Source organism: Lygodium microphyllum, chromosome 7, assembly GCF_053477565.2.
Source record: "Lygodium microphyllum isolate KBCC chromosome 7, Lygodium_microphyllum_v1.1.10, whole genome shotgun sequence".
NCBI lineage: Eukaryota > Viridiplantae > Streptophyta > Polypodiopsida > Schizaeales > Lygodiaceae > Lygodium > Lygodium microphyllum.
In genome coordinates this window covers 107,448,409-107,469,148 of record NC_141141.1, presented here as the reverse complement: position 1 = coordinate 107,469,148, position 20,740 = coordinate 107,448,409, and the positions used below count along the sequence as shown (strand labels likewise).

Sequence of the window (20,740 nt, the reverse complement as noted above, 5' to 3'; positions counted from 1 at the left end):
TTAAGGGTATTGTTTACTTATCTAAGTACCCTTAGATAAGAAATAATGCACGTGCAATATGGAAAATGATATTGATGGTGAAGACGATGGAAGACAAGTTGGAGCTTGAATGTACCAAGAAGGGATAGCAACCCCCTCTCAAACCATGGAGTTGGGGCTTAAGGAGGAGGAGCTAAAGTGGATATGGGTGTCCAAAAGTTCATGCAGAAGGAGAAGCATCTTATTTTGAAGAGCTGCAAGGAGAGAGAGTCTTCATGGTATCATTGAAGGGTGTTTAAAACTCGGCCTTGGGAGAGGAAACATACTCTTCTTCTTTAGGTAGACCAAAAAGTAACGCTCAAATCACAAGTTGAGCAAAAAAGTAAGACTCAACCACCAAAATAGTGTAGGGTAGAAAATCTATATCTTTATTGTAGTTAGAACTAGTAGATTGTTGCATTGTTAGGTATGAACTAAAAATCAGGCTCAACATGTAAGCATTGGAGAATTTTTTTTTGAGAATCTACATGTGAGTCTTTCATATTTGAGATGTTTTTGTGAGAGGGCGGAATGGAAGAGAATTATGAACATGGAGAGAAATGGAGAGAAGAGAAGAGGAAGCAAGAAGAGAAGAATGATATGTAGTGAACAAAGAAGAAAGCTGAATACAATGAGGATTGATTAGTCATTGCACACAGCCCAAGGCATTAGTGAGGGCATCGAATCAAGTTGAATAATGATGATAGCATGTGTGATGGTGATGGAGATAATGATAGTGATAGAGATGGAGTGAGTAGCTAGTAGTCCTTGTCAGAGATGGACAAGAACATATCAATTTGAACTTGCTAGAAAGAAGAATGGCCAGCCAAATAGGAGGGGCAGCTACATATAGTTGAAAATACCCAAAACTGACTGATTGCTGAAAAAGGAGGCCATAAATGCTGGCCAACCTGCAATAAATGTTGCAAGAAATGCAATCGCCAATAGAAAATGCTGATTGCCCTCATTTGGTGGTGTGAATGCAGCCAAAAACTACTGGGAAAGAAAAGGCATTGAGCTAGGAAATAACCAGCCAATGTGAGCACACCTAAATTGCTTGAGAGACAAAGTGTATGCTCTAGAATGAGTTGCTTTCTCCATCAAAACACGATAGACATGTTGGAGGTCCTAATGTCCCCATCTGACTTAGATTGATGGTCACAGGTAGGAGATGATAGTGCATGACCAACATGATGACTAATACCCCCTCTTAGATCTTGGTGTGGTTGAAGGCTGAAGAAGATGCAGATTCGAGGGTGACAGGAAGAGTGCCAATGCCAATGAAGTTCATCTTGTAGATCATCAATAAAGAAGGTCCTTATGATCCTGGGAATCCCCCTTTAAAACACTAGGGGCTAGGAAATCCATAATCATATCATCAATATTGTCCCCCTTGGCTAGAAATTGGAGGGGGGGGTACAAAGGGAACCACTGGAGAAGAGGGTGGGGGATGGGAAGGAACTTGTGGAATAGATGGTGCACAATCGAGAACGTGTGTAGCAATAGACAACTGCCTTGGAGGACCTTGCATAAGAGAAGGGGAGTGGAGCCTATAGAGCTCGCTTGGCTGCCAACCTGTTGCTAAAACAACTCTTGAAGAGGAATCCTCAATAAACATGGCTTGCTTGGTGAAGACAACTTGAATAGCAAGTCTAGTACCATAAACTAAGAGGAGGGGAAAGCCCAAGTTTCAAACATGTAGGACTTCCGAAATGGAGCTTAAGGAATGGTCTAGCAATAATGACAAAGTGCCAACACCACTAATAGGCATTGAACAAATGTCACTAAGAGTGACAAGACTCTCAGATGGACGAAGATTTTGTAGTAAATCTCCTCGCGGACTCATATAACTCTAAGCACTATTATCAATAAGCCAAGGTTAGCATCCACTAAAGAAGGCTCCTATGACACATGCATATGAAGGAACATAGAATCGCGGTTGGTGTAGAGGCAGAGGAAGACTCAAGTGATTTAATTCCATTTTTCTCTCCCAAACAAAGGTGAGGGTACTTCTTCCAACATTTTTCCTTGGGATGTGTTTCCTTTATATAGTGTAGGTATCTAGGTTTCTTTGAATCTGTGTCAAAGCCTAAAGAATGCTCATATTTCTCCTTCTTGAGCTTGGTCTTTGATTTCTTCTCTCTCTTCTTTTCCCCTCATGTACTTGTTGTAAAGGTTTTTGTGGAGTTGGATCTACTAAAGCTATCTCTTTGAGATGCTTGTCATGCTCGAAGACAAGCAGGGCAAGCACCTCCCATCGTAGTCTCGAGTCCTCGCTATAAGAAGGCTAGTATAGAAGACAATATACTGCGGAAATGGTAGCCCAGTCAAAAGAATCATGGCCATATCTTCTAAAGATATCATCTTGTCGAGGGAGGAAAGCTCATCCCTCATGTCCTTCCAATTTGTTAATGTGATCCTTCATGGAAGGAGGGTTATTAATAGCGAGCATCTATAATTTCTTCTAAAGAGTAATCCGGTGGGCAAATGTCTTTTGATGGTACAAAGAAGCAAGTTTTGTCCACACTTCCACTGGCTGTTGCAACTTGCGCACGTGCACTAGGATAGAATCCTGTAAACTTATAAAGAGGAAAGATTGGGCTCTAGAATTGAGCCGATCCTATAGGGCTACATGATCCATCGTTGATCCCACGCGGGGATCCTCCATGGGATGAGGAATGGGGTGGGTAACAAACTTGCAAAGATTGAAATGATAAAAAACACATTCCATCTTACAAGACCAAAGCAAATAATTTGATCCATCTAGAGAGTCTTCTTTAGGGAGAGAAGGAAGAACATGTACTTGTGGTAACGGTGCCATCATGGGCATCGTAGGGACGGAAGGATGGGCCTTGTGGGAGACATGAAGAGAGGGGGAAGTAGATGGTTGCTCTGATCTGTGTGACCGGTCAAGAGGGTTCTTGTTCAAAATGGGGTTGGGGCCTCTGATCTTAGCAATGATCATGCTCTCTCAGAGAGTACAAATAGACTTCTCATTTGAGTCATCAAAGCCTTGGAACCGGTGGTAAGGCATCTTTGTGTAACCTGCAAACACACAAAGGTTGTTGCATTTTGCTCTAGGAGAGCTTGAATGGAGGGAAAATTTGCAACACCTGCAAAAGAAGAGTTGTGGATGTCTTGCCTTTGTCGAATGCCATCTATGAAATGCAAAACAACAGGTTGAAGTTTGAGTTTTTCAGCAACAATGTGGTCTCCTATTTGGTTGGAAACTCCGTGTCTTCACATAGGTGATGATACCATATGAGAGTGCTTAATAGAAAAGATTCTTCAACACAGAGAGAAAAGGGGAGGAGAAGATAAAGCAAGAAGAGAACAATGATTTGCATTGAACAAAGAAGAATGACCAGCCAAATAGGAGGGGCAGCTATATATAGCTGAAAATCCCCAAAACTGGCTGATTGCTGAAAAAGGAGGCCATAAATGCTAGCAGATTCGCAATAAATGCTGTAGGAAATGCAATTGCCAATAAAAATTGCTGATTGCCCTCATCCTATGGTGTGAACGCAGCCAAAATCTCGTGTAAAAGAAAGTTCACTGAGCTAGAGAATGATCAGCCAGTGTGAACACACCTAAACCGACTAAGAGAAGAAATGCATGCTCTAGAATGAGCTGCCTCCTTTGTTAAAACACATGATAGACATGTTAGAGCTCCTAATGTCCACGTCCGACAAGACTCAGAGGTAGGAGATGACAATGCATGACTAACATGAATGCCAATAGGGTTTAGGTCAAAGCTGAAGATGCAATGTAAATTCTAAATTGAAAGTGTAATGAAAGAAGTATGGAAGTCTAAATAGATACTTAGCCTATTGGACAATTAGCCCATGGGCCTAACTTGATGGTTAGCCTAGAGAGTTAGGGAAGGACTAGTTGGACTAGCCTACTTAGCCTAGGAGGTCTAAAAGGAGGTAGGGCTAGTGAGGAACATAATTTCAATACAAGGGAGTTCAAAATGGATTTGTCTGCCTAACTCCATAGGAGTGTAGGAAACCACTTGTTGTGTAAGTGCATATATTCAACCAACTTCATTTTTAGATCATCCCTTTCCCTAATAGAAAACTCTTGAATGTCATGGTCAAGATTGATGCATTGGAATTAATCCCTAGTTGTACATGCGATGGCTTCAACGATTTGAGGGGAGAAATACTGAAGCTGAGAATGAAACATGAATAACAGTCCTTGCATCACGTAGATATTAATTGTAGCACTGCAAGCCCTCCATTGGTAGTCTAGATTAGGGTGGACATCTCGAGGATCAGACATAAACTCTAACCCAATGATGAGTTTTTTAAGATCTAAAACTTGAGCACTTGTCACATAATATTTGGCTAAGTAGTGAAGTTCAACTTGATATTGAAGTGGGTCTTATTGACTGTAGGTATCGAGCTAGGAGTAAGCTTGGGATAGCGGTCTCTATAAATTCTTTACCTTCAACTTGGACTATGTTCCTAGCTTCTTAAAGTCAATTCGTATTTTAGGTGCTTCCAAAGGCTTCCTCAGAGGATGGTGGTTTTTGGTGTACTTGGTCATTGACAATCCTCGATGACTACTCATTGGTGACATTGGTGGCAGCCTCTCTATGCTTTACAAATGAGCAACGATCTATGGTGGTGATCGACGTAGAGAGGGTCAGATGGTTGCTACATTGAGCTTTGACAAAAAACACCCCAAAACCCCCCCCCCCCCCCCCCTCCCCCTCTTGCTCATCAACACTTGCTTTAAATGTTAGATGGCGATCCCTTGTCAAAATTTTCTATCATGAGTAAAACCCAAACATAGCTTGAATAATCATCAACTAGTAGCATCAAATACTTAGCCTTTCTCAAAGATGCAGTGTGCGTGGACCATTGAAATTAGTATGAACAAGCTCCAAGAGTATTGAAGCTCATTGGATAGAAGCAATAGACATAGGTGCATGATGTTGTTTGCCCCCCAAATAGGGGCAAATAGATGGAAATTTGGAAGGGCAATCCGACAATCTTTTTACCATACCCTTCTTGCTAGCCTAATTAATAGAATCAAAATTGAGGTGAACATAATGATCCTGGCACAAGAGCCCAAGCTTCAATGAAGAATGGGTGGTAAGGGGTTGTGAGTTGGTAAAGCCCATTCTCTTAAGGACCGAGCCATGTCAATTGATGAGGTATCCTCCATTGTCACTTTTGCTTAAGTGACCAATATGTGGGCTGAAGTTGGAGGAGGCCATGTGTGGAAGGAAGATTGAAACCCAAGTTTGGAACATAAAGGACTTCAGTTGTTGAATGAGAAACTTATTTGTCAAGGAGAAAAGAAATAGTGTCAACATCTTGATTAACCAAGTTCTCAATCAAGCAATGATGAGTTGCTACCTATGGTGATTGAACCCACTTTGTCATGGAGATCCTAGAGCTAGCCACACTTGTATGTCATGTGATCGGATGCTTCATAGTTACTAGCCATGGCTTTTCAGATGAAGAAGCAAGAGTTGTGTCCTCTACCTCGTAAAGACGGACAAAGAATGCATTTGATGACATGGCTGGTGTAGACTTAGAATCCTTCGATCCTTCCTTGATCCCAAGCCAAAGGTGAGGATACTTCTTTTAACACTTTTCTTTTAGATGTGTGGCCTTTTCACTGTGAGGGCACGTAGGATGACTCTTAGATTTTTGTCATTCTCCTTTGATTGTTGCTCTTTTGGTTTTTTCCTCTTCTTTACTCTTGACTGCTCTTTGAAGATGTGCCAACTACAAAAGCGTGATTACTTTTTGTCCTTGCATTGCTTGATCAAGTCTTCTTATGTTTAAGCTTCTTGCCTCAAAGTCATGGGGATAAACTTATTGGATGTGATGGTCTCTTGAACATTGAACACCTTGTTCGCCCCAAAATTGGTGCCCCTTTCGGTATTTATTTAACTTAATCGAAGAAGAAGTTGATGTACAATGGGATTCTCCCAATCCCTTTTGGTATTTCAACTTCGCTTGCTGTTCAAAATGACCAGCAAGTTTTTAATCTGATTTGCCCCTTGATTCGGGCAATCAATTGGCCTTCACCCACTTTGATGGAGATGGAAAATGCCCCAAATTCAATTATTTGCTGGTCTCTCCACTTGAATAGGCTAAAAAACAGCTTCAGCTTTGTTGAATCCAAGTCTTGGAGCTTTCAATTTTTGGCACGCTTCCTGAGGCTGCTGCTAAACCCTAATTTTTGCTACAGATTAAGGTTTAAGTTTACAGCGTAGAAATCTGAAATTTCTCAGGCTCTAGTGATCTCAATGCTGCAATCTTTGGAGCAAGGCTATAGAAAGGTTGGGAGATGAGAGAGAATGCTGAGGAGAGAGAAAATTTAGACTTTCTTCACGAAGAACTGAAGAAAATCTGTCATTTAGTGCTATTGCCCTGTGTCAATAGCTTGTAGATGCAAAGAATTGAAGAAAATCAATCATTTACTGTTGCTGCCTTGTCTCAATAGCCTATAGATGCTGTCACTTGCTGTTGACTGGTCTTCTCCTACCCTTGGCTGCCTCAAAAGATCCTCCAATAGCTGCAAATCAGAGCAACAGTATCTGCTCCCTCTCTTTGTAGATTGAATACACTAAAAATGACTCTCTTCAGCCTCTAAAGACGTTTTTCAGTCTTGCATGGCATTTTTGACAAGTGGTAGCCTTTCCATATGGTTTTTCCAGCATTATTTATAAATAAATATTAAATTTTAGTCTTTAAATACTGAAAATTCATTTTATAATTATTTCGGTGCCTTGAAAAATAATTTGACTAGCCAATGATTAAATTGGCTAGGCAACTTCCATTCTTGATTGTCTCTGTGTCATCTTTGACTATCATATTGGCGTTGGATACCATTAAATGCTACTTCCCTAGTGTCACCAACTGACACTTATGGGCAAATGAATGACCTAGTGTCATGGGGACGTGAAATTTTAAGATGCTTTAATCTTGCTAGTAACATTTGATTAAGTTACTAATCAAATGTACAAGGTTGTTTAGCACATGTGATGCACATGGCAGTTATTTCATTGGAGCGGGCCAATGACCCCGAGGATACAGTGGGTGTTAAAGGCAAAAGTTATGTTAAGTTATGCCAACTGGGTTTTGGTGGTCAGTTGGTGCCAGGTTGGACCCTAGGATAATTGTTTAGCCATTAAGTGCATTAAGTGTTAGTGGATACTAGAGACTAGCATTAATTAATTAATTAATACTAGTCTAAGGGTCAACAGAGGTTGGAAACCACTCGAAGTTGCAAATGGCCTAGCCAATTTCATTCAAGATGGGCATGTTTAATTTAGGGCAGGGTCAAAAGGGCTGAAATTAATTTTCTGAAAAATTAATTTAATGGCTGAAAATGCATTAGAAAGGCTGCCACTTGGCAAAACTTTCCCATGCAACTAGGAAGAAGGTTGTTGGAGGGTGGTGGAAGTTGAATGGCAGCCATTCGAAGCTTGGAGGAGGGAGAGGAGGTGACCAGATTTAGCTCTGAGAGGTGACGACGACTGATCGCGAGCCGCGACAGGATGGGGGGCAGCAGGTTTTCTCTTCCGCCTCAAGAGAGGCGGTGGTAGGAGAGGAGGGCTCACCAGCCGAGTTGGTGTTTTACGCCCCCCCCCCCCCCCCCCCCCCCCCCCCCCCTCCCCTTTTGAAGCCGTTGGTGCCAATAGATTTGTCATCAGAGCTACGAATCAGAAGATACATTTCAGCTGATTTTCTCTCTTTCTACAGCATTCTCTCATCTCCTCCAGTCTATGTTCAAGTATTCTTAGTAATTCTCAACCATGGGTAGCAGAGTACAGCCAAAATTTGGTGGACAGCAGAGAGTTTACTGCTGTAAACCCTAAATTATGGCAGTAATTAGGGTTTAGCAGCCATTTGGGACCCGTGCCATCAGTCAAAGGCATTGTACACTGAAATCAGCACCGGAAATTCATGGAATTGTGAGGATTTCAGATGCTAGCCCATCTATTGTGAATTTGGGGCAGCATTTAACCAGTTGGGGCTCCATTAGAGCAAGTCCTGGGTGAAAATCAAGGGGCAAATTGCCCGAATGCTTTGCTGATTATTGGAACAGCAAGGGGCTTTTGAATCAGGCAAGGAGATTGTGTAATCTCGGCTTTATCCATCACCAATTGAAATTAAAGAAATACCGAAAGGGGCGCCAGTTTTGGGGCTAACAGGGTGTCCACTGTCCAAGTTTATGAAGGTAAAGTGAGCATTTTAGTTTATGTTCATTTACTAATTGCTATAATTAAGTGCTTAATCAGGTTAAACCACCCTATCCGAGAAGGAAGGCTGGTTTCACCTAAGCTAACAATTGGCACCAGATACCACCAAGTACCTGTGCGGCATAACTTATAGCAACTTTTGCCTTTGACATTCTGTGATTTTATCAGGTCTCGGGCTCGTAAATTTACTCTAACCCTAGTTTCACCTCACATGTGCAACATTTACTTAACCATATGATTAAAAATTAATCCACATGTTAAGTGAGGTTTCAAAAATACATATCCTCACGATAGCCTTCTCCCTTAAAATCCTTGCAATTGTCCACTATTGCATTGCCAAATGGATCAAAAGTAAAATAGTGGATTGGAATTTCCACAAGGCATCATAGTTAACACAACATTGTGCACTGTTGCTCAACCATTCCATATGCCCAGCACATGCTGAAAATTACCAACCAATCATAACATAACATAAGACTCACAAAGAATCTAAAAAACATTGCCAGATTATCATGTGACATGTCTATTTCTCATGAGCTCAACTCATCTGGCAAAACCAAACCATAGTATAGCATAACCAAGCATAAACCATGGTTAAAACATCAATGGCATCATAACACATGCTGTTGTCCATGGAACCAGATGTAAACCATTGAAAATTGAGCATAATCTGATCATAAACTGATCACTTGCTGATCTGAGAACTGATCACAAACTACTGCCAATGTGACCCCAAATTGATCACAAACACATTGCAAAAATTGACGAGCAATCAATGCAAAAACTGATGCAAAATTGACCATAAATGGTTCTCAAGCTAATAAAAAACTAAGCTGAAATTGATCAGAATTTGTCTCAAAGTTGAGGCAAAATTCATGCTAAATTGATCATAAGCTGATGCAAAAGTATAGTTTGAGTGCCCAGGTGAAACTCATGCTCATCTGCATGTATCTCACAGTGACTAGTACACTAAGTAGTGATCTCATGGCAAACATACTGTTAGCGCAGTACCTTGGATGCATGTTGAATACACCTGAGATTCACTACATACGAGAGTTGTCCATAACTGAAGGAGTGGAAGTGCTACCTCCCTCTTGAGCATCAGGCAATACTTTGGACCCTTGCTTTGCTGAACCTGACGGATCTCGAACTAAAGTCGGCTCTAACTGAAAGGTATCTAGGTAAAGTTGCAACAACTGAGGATGGTCTACTCAGTCATCCTCTTCCATCCATTGGCATCCATTGGAGAATAATTTTGAAATTTCACTATGTATCTCCTGGAAACTTTACCTTTGACCTTTCTTTCCTTATGTGCCAAAATCTGCTTAGGTACCAAAATCTCATCCAGCTCCTCAACCTTAGTCTGAATTTCAGCAGACATATCCTCTAGCACATCACCATGAAAAGGCCTCAACAAACTGACATGAAAGGCATTGTGTATCCGCCAATGTGGAGGTAATTTTAGCCAACATGCCACATCACTGATCTTCTTCAACAGTTGGAAGGGCCGATAGTATCTCGTACTCAACTTGGAGTACGATCTTTCTCTTCCATTCATCTTTTTCAGCCTTGCCTTTTCAAAATGCAGCAATACATAATCATCCTCTGCAAACTGCAAAGCACATCTATGGCGATCAGCTGTTCTCTTTTGCTTCTCTTGTGATCTCTGAAGTGCATATTTTATCTTTGCATAGGCTACATCCAAGTTTTCCACATAACGATTAGCCTCAAAGATCTTATCCTTAGTTTGCAGAATAGTTGGTATCTTCTTGCTACCCTCAACCACCTCAAATGGAGCTTTGCTCGTAGAACTATGCACTGTGTTGTTGTAAGCAAACTCAACCAAGGGCAAATATTGCTCCCACTCTGTCTTGTGGTTTGAAACATAGCACGTCAAAAGATCTAACACTACCGAATTTGCTTCCTCAGGCTGACCATCTGTTTGCGGATGAAAGGATGATGAGAATTTCAGCATGGTACCCATATGCTCAAACAACCCCTTTCAAAATAAACTGGTCATCCGGGGGTCTTGATCACTAATGATCGACTCTGGAATACATACCATGATACTGAAAGATGTGCTGCAAAAACAATTGTGTCATATGATCAGTCTTTATTTTCTTCCTCACCGGAATGAAATGGGCTTGTTTGCTAAATCTGCAAATGATAGTCCATATCCCATAATTCCTTGTAGGCATCTCAAGAAGCTAAAAAATGAAGTCCATTGCAATGCTCTACTAAGGCCTATCTGGAACAGGCAAGGACTGCAACAAACCCGACATCTTTTGCCTATCATGCTTTATCTTCTGACATACAATGCATGTCTTAACATGTTCTACATCATGCCTCAAAGCTTGCCAATGGAAGAAATGCTCCACTGCCTTGACCGTGGCATCAATATCTTTGTGTCCTACATATGGAGGAGTATGACTTTTAGTGATAACTCTAGGCCTTAACTGCTTTGTGACACACAGTCGTCCATGCATCATCAGAAATCCATCTCTTAGCACAAAGTGTGCATGCCTTTGGCCATTGCAAAGCTGATCATAAACATTAGCAAAGTCTGAATCAGCAACATATTGCTCTTTCATGGAATCCAACTCAGTGTGATAAACGATACTGACAGCTGAAATTTGTGGCTTACGTAACAGTGCATTAGCCACAACATTCTTTTTATCATCAATATGTACAATCTGAAAATGAAACATAGAGAGAAAATTTGCCTATCTCATATGCTTCTTTGACAACTTTGTTTGCATCAGAAAGTACCTCAAAGTTTGATGGTCTGTTTGCACTGTAAAATCAGCCCCCAACAAATATTGTTTCCACGCAGACAGTGCATGAATTACAGCCAAGAACTCTTTCTCATAGACCTGCAAATTCTTTTCTACACCATGGAGAATTCGGCTCTCATAAGCCACAACTCGGCTGTCCTGCATAAGAACAACCCCAATGCTGTTACCACATGCATCACATTTTACTATGAACGACTTCCCTAGATCGGGAAATATGAGCACAGGATATGAAGTTATATTTTCCTTCAACTTTTCAAATGTTGAAATTTCCATTGCTGTCCATCTAAATGGCACATTTACTTCCTGTAGTAAGAACATAAACCCAAGAAGCTGCGGATCTCATGCACATTCTTTTTCAAGAAAAGTGGCTACCTTTCGAATCTTTGAGAACTTCGTGAAGTTTCCCTTTGAATAGGCTGCATCAAACTGCTGAATGAAAGTCAAAGCTTTCAGCCTATCTTATATATCAGTGAAGGACTCAAACTTCACTGCTTTTCCACCCTCATCATAGTCTTTTGCTGCCCCTTTGGATGTCAAGTTGTCATACGCTGGCTGCTGCAAAAAGGGTGCATTTGCTGATTTTACATAAAAACCAATGCCAAACGGAGCATTTGTCTGACCAACATTCATTCCTTGAGCCCCACAAGCATTCGGGGTGCAAATGCAGTACCAAACATGCTACTTTGTGCCCCAAGCATCAAGCCAATGTTGCCATACATAGGGTTTTGTGAAATAACCAGCTGATCATCAATTTCAGCCTGTGGTACAGTATCATGAGGCTCATTTTTTGAAGTAATAGCTGGTTGCAAATTCTGAAATTTGACCTTTTTCATATCTTCATTAGAGGCTAAAGTACCTTTTAGCTACTTTGCCTCATTAAACACAACATTACAGTTGTGAATAATTTTCTTGGACTGAGGTAACCACACTCTGTAGCCAAATTCACCCTCATCACCATAGCCCATGAAAATGCCTTTGGTGGATTTTGGGTCAAGTTTGTTCCTCAGCTCATCTCTAACATGCACAAAAGCATCACAGCCAAATATGCATAAGTGGTCATATGAGGCCGATTTGCCAGACCAAACCTCCTCAAGGATGCCATTATTTAAGGACCTGTTTGGAGAGGGGTTGTAAATGTGAACCGCGGATTTGAGTGCCTCTCCCCAAAATTCATGAGGAAGATTAGTAGTGGATAGCATGCACCCCACTCTTTCACACAAAGCCCTATTATATCTTTTAGCCACCCTATTTGAAGAAGGGCTATAAGGAGTTGTAAGCTCCCTCTTAATTCCATGCAAGTCACAAAAGGATTTGAATTCAGTAGATGTGAACTTACCCCCATTATCAGTTCTCAAGCATTTCAGTTTTCTACCTGTCTGAGTGGTCACAAATGCACGAAAAGTTTTAAAAACAACAAACACTTCACTTTTCTTTTTCAACAGGTATACCCAAATCTTTTTGGAACAATCATAAATAAAGGGGACAAAATATGCAGCACCACCCAACGATTTCACGGGCATACTACATACATCAGAATGCACTAAGTCCAAGACATTGAACTTACGAGAGACACTAGAGTAAAAGGAAATTTTTATTTGCTTTCCAAACTGACACTCATTACAAAAGTCAAGTTTAGAGTCTTTTCCATCAACCCTCTTCAAAGAGATAAGGACATCAAGTCATTTCTGGCTCGTATAGCCTAATCTCTTATGCCATAACTTGAAATGACATCCAATTTCAGCAAGTGCAAGAAACTTGCCATTCAAGGCTTTACAGTGCAAACAATACAAAGTGCCCTTCTTGGTTCCTTTAGCAGTTAGCATGGAACCCTTTTTCACTTTTCACAATCCACCACCAAACAGTGTAGTGTAACCATGGAAGACAAGTTGACCAACAGATAGTAAACTCTTTTTCATGCCAGGCGCATATCTGACATATTTCAACACAAGCTTTTTCCCATTGTCTAAAGACAAGTGTACAGTGCCAATCCTATCAATGCTGCAAGCATGGTTATTTCCAAGATATACCTTTCCATAACTGCCTGCATTGAACGTAGCAAAACACTCTAAGCAAGGAGTCACATGGAAAGAGGCACCAAAGTCTACAATCCAAGTTTGAGTGACACCATCATCAACTGAAAAAAGTGCATCAATCACATCAGCCTTGGTAATTTGCATATCCTGCATGTGACATACAAGGGCATCATAATCAACTACACATAATACATCAGCCTCTGTATCCGAAAGCTCCTCTATGACCATAGTAGAGGCCACATTGGCCTTTTCCTTACCTTTGGTTGCCTCAGATGCATCAGTCTAATCCTCTTTCTTCTTTTTGTCTCCTGCATTTTTCTCTCTCTTGTTTCTTCTTGTAATACCTACAATCAGGTTTCTTGTGGCCCTTTCAACCACAGTGATAGCAAGTAATGTCACTCTTTTCCTTTCCTTTGCTTTTGCTTCTGTTTCTCTGTGTTGCATTTGCATTTTTTTTTTCAGCCCTGCCTCTTACATTATAAGCCGAGTTATTGCCTTCTCCACTAGACATATATCTAATTTCTTCATTCAAGATTGAACCCCTCACCCCACCATATGAGAGATTGGGGTTATTGTTGAGAGAAACCACCAAGGTCTCCCAAGAATCAGGCAGTGTCATGATCAAAAAGATCGCCCTCAACTTATTATCAAAATCCAAATTCGCATCATTGAGCTGATTTAAAATGCTTGTAAATGCACTCAAGTGCTCAGCTGCAAGCTTTGACTCATCCAATCGCATATTCACCAACTTGCGCATTAAATGCATTTGATTAACATGTGTGGTGATCTCATAGGTAGTTTTCAGCTTCTCTCATATTGCATAAACTTGTATCTAAACCCTTAATGTCTGTCAAGATATCATCAGTGACACCTATCTTAATGTAAGCCACAACCTTTTTGTTTACTCTGGCCGAATCTTTATTAGACATTTGTGCGGGTTTATCTTCTTGCAAAGCATCCTCACAATCTTTTAGGAACAATATGCCTTGCATACGGTCTTTCCAAAGGTCAAAGCCATGACCATCAAACCGTTTGATTTCCATCAAACTCTTGATGTCTGAACTGGAAGAAGTTGCAACCATTTTATCACAAACACAAGAGTAAATGCCCTGAACTGTAAAAGCACAAGCTGAACCAGCAAATACATTGTTGTTCTTCCTCAAACTGTAATAAATCTCTTCTGTTTGTACATGAACCAGCGAGACCACATGGGCAAAAATTCAAAAATTTACCAAATTCTGCACAAATCCCCAAATTTCAGGTCCAAAAGTGCATAAATGTCAGCCAATCTGACCTAGCTGAGCGTGAATATCACTGTCAAGCATGGACAAGATCAAATTTGGGAAGAGCCCCAAAATTTCGGGCTCGAATTTGCACAAATTTGGAACCTGTGCTTCCATGTGTGAACTCCCATTAAGGCAAGGGAAAAAGGATTAAGAAATTTGTGAGAATTATGATTTAAAAAAAAACGGATTTCTTATAAAAAAAACTTGGGGGGGGGGGGGGGGGGGGGGGTGGGGAGGGGTGTGTCCATTGACCCGTCAGATGGGGCACATCTAACGACCTACTGGCGTCCGTCCCTCGCGTGCCGCCCACCATTGGTGTCCATCCCTCCGGTGCCTGGTCCTCGTCGCCTGTGCGTGCCTGGTCTGCCTACCCGCTCCGTCACTCCCACGCGGGGCACTGGTCACTGGCTTGGTCGCCTGTTGACTGCGACTTGACTGTCACCTCTGACTGTTGCCCGCTAAGTCGCCTGCACACCTAGTCGTTGCGTGACCTGCAAGTCATACTTGCTGACGTTCGTCGCTGTGATGCCTAGCGCCACACATTGTGCAGCCTGCTGCACCACCAACTCTACCTGCTGAACGTTCGACTCCTACATGACTGCTGTAGCATTCAACACAACCTATGCTTTGATACGAGTTGTTGGTGCTCAATTGGGGATGTGCAGCACTTCGAGGAGAGTGAGATAGTGACGGCGAGAGTTAGAGAGGGAGAGTGAAAGTACGATTAGATTTGAGTGTACCAACAATGTGTTGGTACACAAAGAATAAAATGTATTTATACTTAGGGCATATAAGGGTGTATTCACATGTACAACTGAATGGTGTGTGTGTACTATACACGGAGGTCAAGCGGGCCTTTATCCCAACATTTTTGACAAGTGGCAGCCTTCCCAAATGGTTTTTTTAGCATTAGGAGTGACAGGAGGGCAAGAGGCTGGGGCCACATGCTCAGGCTGAGTGCAGCAGTCTTGACCTGCAGTATATTCTAAGGCACACAGGCTTGCAAGACATTTTAGCAGTACATATAGATTTATATAACTTGCACAAGAGTGAGCATGGTACTTAAAGTTTGCAATAAACATTCTCTGTGCGCTAGGGGTTGTTCTAAACTACCTCAAAATGTTGTGGAATAGTCACAAAACTATGATTCACTGGTCTTTAAAAATATGAGGTATAATGTGCGGATACATCGTCAAATACATGGATTACTGTATCGAATCAAGCAATTGATAGGAGAACGATTTATTTCATACAAAGTATTATTTTGTAACTATCTAGGTCTTTATGTGACCTGCACATTTTTTCTCATGAGTATTTGTGCTCATGGTTGGCCTGCGCCAAACATATTACGATTAACTTTGCTCTGTTGGAGTTCCATTGTTGTGATATCTCTCAGTCCATTCACTAAGGACTAAGGTTGTATATAAAAGTTTACCTGACCTGATACATGCCATACTAAAATTTACCTCCGCTAAGCCTCACATCAGTCTTTTCTGAATCTTTGCATTTCATATTTCCAATTATTTTGCTATAGTGGTGCTTCTATGACCTTCAAGCAAGAAATTTTATTTTGAAATTCTAAAAGCTCACTCTCTTTTGGAAATGTCTTGTGACCGCGATACTCTTTAAAACACTGAAATCCTGGAGGAGGCTGTTCACTATTTAGTGCTGAGATGCTATATAGAACTGACCAGTGGTTTTTCACGTGCAGTGAGGTAATGGAGATGGCAATGCGTGCAGATGGCAGTGGTACCCAGTGCATTCTAGATTCTTCAGGCTCCCATGCTTCTATGGTATTCACCTTAAAAAGAGTGCGGGAAAATTCGTGTAGTACAACGCCAGTTGAACCAACAGTTAAGGCTACTTTCAGGAGTCGAAGGGGGCAAATCCACAGTGAAAGTGATGAGGAAGCGGAGATTTCCAATGTCATAAGACAAAAACCTTGGATTCGCTCTTATGATTTTGAGGCCAGTTCAGACGAGGACTGTAATCAAGGAAAGGTGATTGCAAAGAGGTTTTAACAAATGCAGAACCGTTAAAGTTTTAACAAATGCAAAGAGGTTTTAACAAATGCAGAACCGTTAAAGTTTGAAAACATTTCTATAATTTATGGTTGCTTTTTATTGTTCTTGCTTTCTAACTGGCTGAGGGCTTTGAAATTGATACAGGTAAGTGATGCTGTCATGCCAGCAGGTCTTCCTGTTGGTGTTATCAGAGGTTGTCCTTCTTGTGAAGGCTGTCAAAAGGTTGGTTTTACATTATGAGTTGGAATGATGCTGTTGCTTTGGTTCTTGTGCTTCTTGCTATCATTAACAAATTGTGCTTCTTGCTATCATAAACAAATCATTTTTCTCTATTGTGAAAATCAGGTCTATGCCAGATGGAGGCCAGAAAGTGAGTGTAGGCCATCACTTGAGGAAGCACCAGTTTTTTTTCCCTTGGAGGAAGTAGGTTATCAAGCCTTAGGTTTACAGACCTATATCTTGACTAGCTTTGTATTTGGCTTGTTTGCTTACATTTTGGCCAGTTGCTTAGGCTCTTTAAACTTTTGTTCTTTTATGACAGGAATTCCAGGATACAATGAAGTACATAGCTAGTATAAGTGCTGAAGCTGAGCAATATGGTATCTGCCGCATTGTTCCTCCACACTCTTGGCGCCCTCCTTGTCCATTAAAGGACAGTGAGAAGAGGCGAACAGTTAGGTTTCCGACAAGAGTGCAGCAGGTACACAAATTGCAAGTGAGAGACGCTCAAGTACAAAGAGAAAACAGGAAGAAAACACAAAGTCAAAATGATTTATTGACAGCCCGAGGCACTATATGCACAGAACATGACTGGAAAGAAGCGGTATGTGATACTTATGATGATGAAGGCAAATTTGGTTTTGAGCCAGGTCCAGAGTTCACATTAGAGGCTTTTGAAAAGTATGCCAATCAGTTTGAGGAAGAATATTTTAGAAATAAAGAACCAAATGAGCTTTGCACTGATCGGAAAACAAAAAGTGCACCTTCACTTGAAAACAAAGAAGGCGAGTATTGGCGTATAGTGGAGCATGCAACAGAACAAATAGAGGTGACCTGTGTATGAAAAGTGCTCATGCTGATGCTGCTGCGTTTTTAGCTTCTCACTTACGGTCTACTATGTTTTGTTTGACAGGTTTTGTATGGAGCAGACATTGAAACCAGAGTGTTCGGTAGTGGTTTTCCAAAAATGAATACTGGGATTGAACCAACTTTATATGAAAGATCTGGTTGGAATTTGAACAACATTGCACGCCTTCCAGGATCTGTTTTGACATTTGAAGAAACAGAGATATCCGGAGTCCTAGTCCCATGGTTGTATGTTGGAATGTGTTTCTCCTCTTTCTGCTGGGTAAGAAGCTAGGTCAATTCTACAAAACTTGAAGTGTTTTAAGTTTATCACCTTATGAGTGCAGGTTCAAGTTCTCCGTTTTCACTTGTTTGTGTAACAAAAGTTCTTTGAAGTTTGTTCAAATGTACACGTAATAATTTCAAGTCTCCAGGATTTGTCTCTGCTGCTTTTACTTAAAATTTCACTGAGTTGTTGGGGCGTTGCCAGCCTTTTGTAGCAGTTTGTTACCATTTACTGGTGCATTTAAACTAGTTTCAGCTTGTGAGGATATGGGTGCAAATCATTGCAAACCTTGCTACAATCATGTGACTTTTATGTTTACTTGTGTACTAGTATATTTTGTAGCACCTCTTGGTTGATCACATAAGTGTAACAAGCTCTACAGGTACAAGCTAATCTAGTATGATGCAATAGTGAATAGATTTTTACATGTTTTTCAATCTTCTTGGTGCCCGTTGCCTTGTTTGGATGTTGGCGTATGAGCTAGTTTCCTTTTCTTTCCCTGAACTTTTGATAAACATAAGTTTTGTTGTGTCATAGCATGTGAGGTTTTTGGTGGAGATGTGCATTTGGCCACTTACTCAAGGATTTGTTTTGATTGTATGTTCTATGTAGCATGTGGAGGATCACCACTTCTATTCTTTGAACTATATGCACTTTGGCTCTCCGAAAGTATGGTATGGCGTTCCAGGCCATGCTGCTCATAAGTTGGAGGATGCCATGAAGAAACACCTTCCAGACTTATTTGAGGAGCAACCTGATCTTCTTCACAAGCTAGTCAGTACTGCTTCCCAGATGCAGAGCACATATTTTGCTAATCTCTAAGAGGCAGATTCTTAACCTATGTCTATGTATGTGTGAACAGGTCACTCAATTATCCCCCTCTCTCTTAAAGGCGGCTGGAGTTCCTGTATATAGGGCTGTACAAAGGGCAGGAGAATTCATCATTACTTTTCCTAGAGCTTATCATGCTGGGTTCAACAGTGGGTTTAACTGTGCTGAAGCTGTAAATGTGGCCCCAGTTGATTGGCTGCCCCATGGGCAGAAAGCAGTAGAATTATACAGAGAGCAAAAACGTAAAAGTTCAGTCTCACATGACAAGCTTTTGTTAGGGGCTGCCAAGCATGCATTCCAGCTTTTATGTCAGGCACCTGGGACAAAGCTGTCTGCAAGTTTGTCTGCATGGCGAGAATCGTTTGGTCACGTTGAGGTTTTGGTGAAGGCTCTGAAGGTATTTGGAGTTCAAACTCTGATTTTTTGTAGAGATAACAAGTATTTTTATGAAGATTCATACCCTCAAGAATGTAATGATTGTTTGTAGGATCGTGTGGGCTTGGAGCGTATGAGACGCACTTCTATTGAGAATTTAGTTCATGTCAAGAGGATGGACATAGGTTTTGATGCTGTTGATGAAAGGGAATGCTTAGTATGCCACTATGATCTGCACCTTTCTGCTATTGGTTGTGATTGCATCCATGAAAAATATACATGTTTGGAGCATGTGCAAGAACTTTGTGCATGTGCACCAATGAGGAAGTATGCATTGTATCGCTACGATTTAGCTGAACTGGATATGCTTTTGGCAGCTTTAGAAGGTATTTATCATGCAGCCAACAATCTTGAACAAGCTAATGTGGGCTTTCAGTCTGCCGGTGTCTTGCAGACAGAAGTCTTGAAACAGCCCTCTGATGGAGCTCAAAATTTGAAACCTAGTGTGCGCACTGAACCAGAGAGTTCACAAGCTGCACACAATAACATGGTGCTACAGCACACATCCTTCAGGGGTGTAGCTTCAGAAATGAAGGATAAGCAGGCACATGTACTTACGTCAATGAATGGAAACATGGGCAAATACTGTCTTTCTCCTCTCTCTCTTAGTCTTAACAACTCAGAGAACAATTTAACTGCTGGAAAAAGTATTCATAGCTTCAGACAATTGGAGGATCAAAGGCTTGAAGAGACTTTTAGAGAAAAGAAGTTTTTAATGCCTTCAACACCCATCTACTCAAATGCCTCTGTCCAGGACAAAAAGTTGCCTATTAATGGGCATGTATATGAGACTCGTAGGGAAGTAGAAGTAATTGAACTCAGTGATGATGAGGGTGATGCTGGGGCTAGAAATATTTCAACCATAAGCCCTTGCACAGTGAATAGTTCCCATCAATCCTCTGAAATATTGGGTAACTCTACCCAAAGAAAAGAGTACTACAAAGGATTGCATAACTCAAACCAAAGAAAAGTGCTTCCAGCAGTTCTTCCCAATCAAGGCACCGATTACCATGTGGATTGTCCAATAGAGAATACAATGCAAGCATCTGCCCATGGCAACCTAATAGCTACTGCAAATATATCTTTGAAATTTCAGCCTGAGTGCAATGGGGCAGCAGCGTGGCTGTCTCCTTTTGGCCCTGCGAAAAACATGGATAATGTTGGTGGTAGGGGAACAGTGAGGAAGGATAGGATGCATGTAGGACACTTCCAGTCACAGAGTAGTTACCAGTTAGGGGTTTGTCCAACAATGGATTCTTATCATCAGATGGCAAAAATACCTTCAAGCAATGCTGTATCCATGAAAATGGCTCATCTTCAAAGTCAGAGGTTGGTCAACAAAGACTCTGAATTTCTTTCTGCAGGAAAAGATGTTGGAAATAGTGGCTGCAGGCCTGGTTGCTATCTTCCACCTGGTCAGCCATGCAGACGTTATGATTATAAAGTGGAACTAATAAACATTGGTCAATTAGTATTACACAAGTCCTGGTACAGCAAAGATGCCATATTTCCTGCAGGTAATCCAGGTTCAGATGCATGGCTCTTGATTATATTGCTGTGCTAATGGTGAGTTGGTCTAAATGTGTGGTGACGTTCTGTACAGGTTTTCAGAGTCGTGTCCTATTTCCGAGCATCTTAGACCCTTTCCAATCTTGTTTTTATATATCAGAAATATTAGATTGTGGTCATACTGGTCCTCTTTTTAAGGTAATTAGTTTGCAAATGTAGTGAGTACTC

At 41.1% G+C, this 20,740-nt stretch overlaps 1 protein-coding gene across 1 annotated transcript in view; it reads left to right on the top strand.

Moving 5' to 3' along the window:
• Positions 1-20,740, top strand: part of LOC148033804 (lysine-specific demethylase JMJ18-like) — a 40,148-nt gene that overhangs the window by 7,222 nt on the left and 12,186 nt on the right. The window contains exons 2-10 of the mRNA XM_087681804.1: positions 16,074-16,362; positions 16,531-16,608; positions 16,732-16,809; positions 16,928-17,434; positions 17,519-17,734; positions 18,350-18,511; positions 18,600-18,965; positions 19,056-20,520; positions 20,607-20,710. Coding sequence (XP_087537930.1) covers positions 16,074-16,362; positions 16,531-16,608; positions 16,732-16,809; positions 16,928-17,434; positions 17,519-17,734; positions 18,350-18,511; positions 18,600-18,965; positions 19,056-20,520; positions 20,607-20,710 — 3,265 coding nt within the window. The remainder of the gene's footprint in view (positions 1-16,073; positions 16,363-16,530; positions 16,609-16,731; positions 16,810-16,927; positions 17,435-17,518; positions 17,735-18,349; positions 18,512-18,599; positions 18,966-19,055; positions 20,521-20,606; positions 20,711-20,740) is intronic.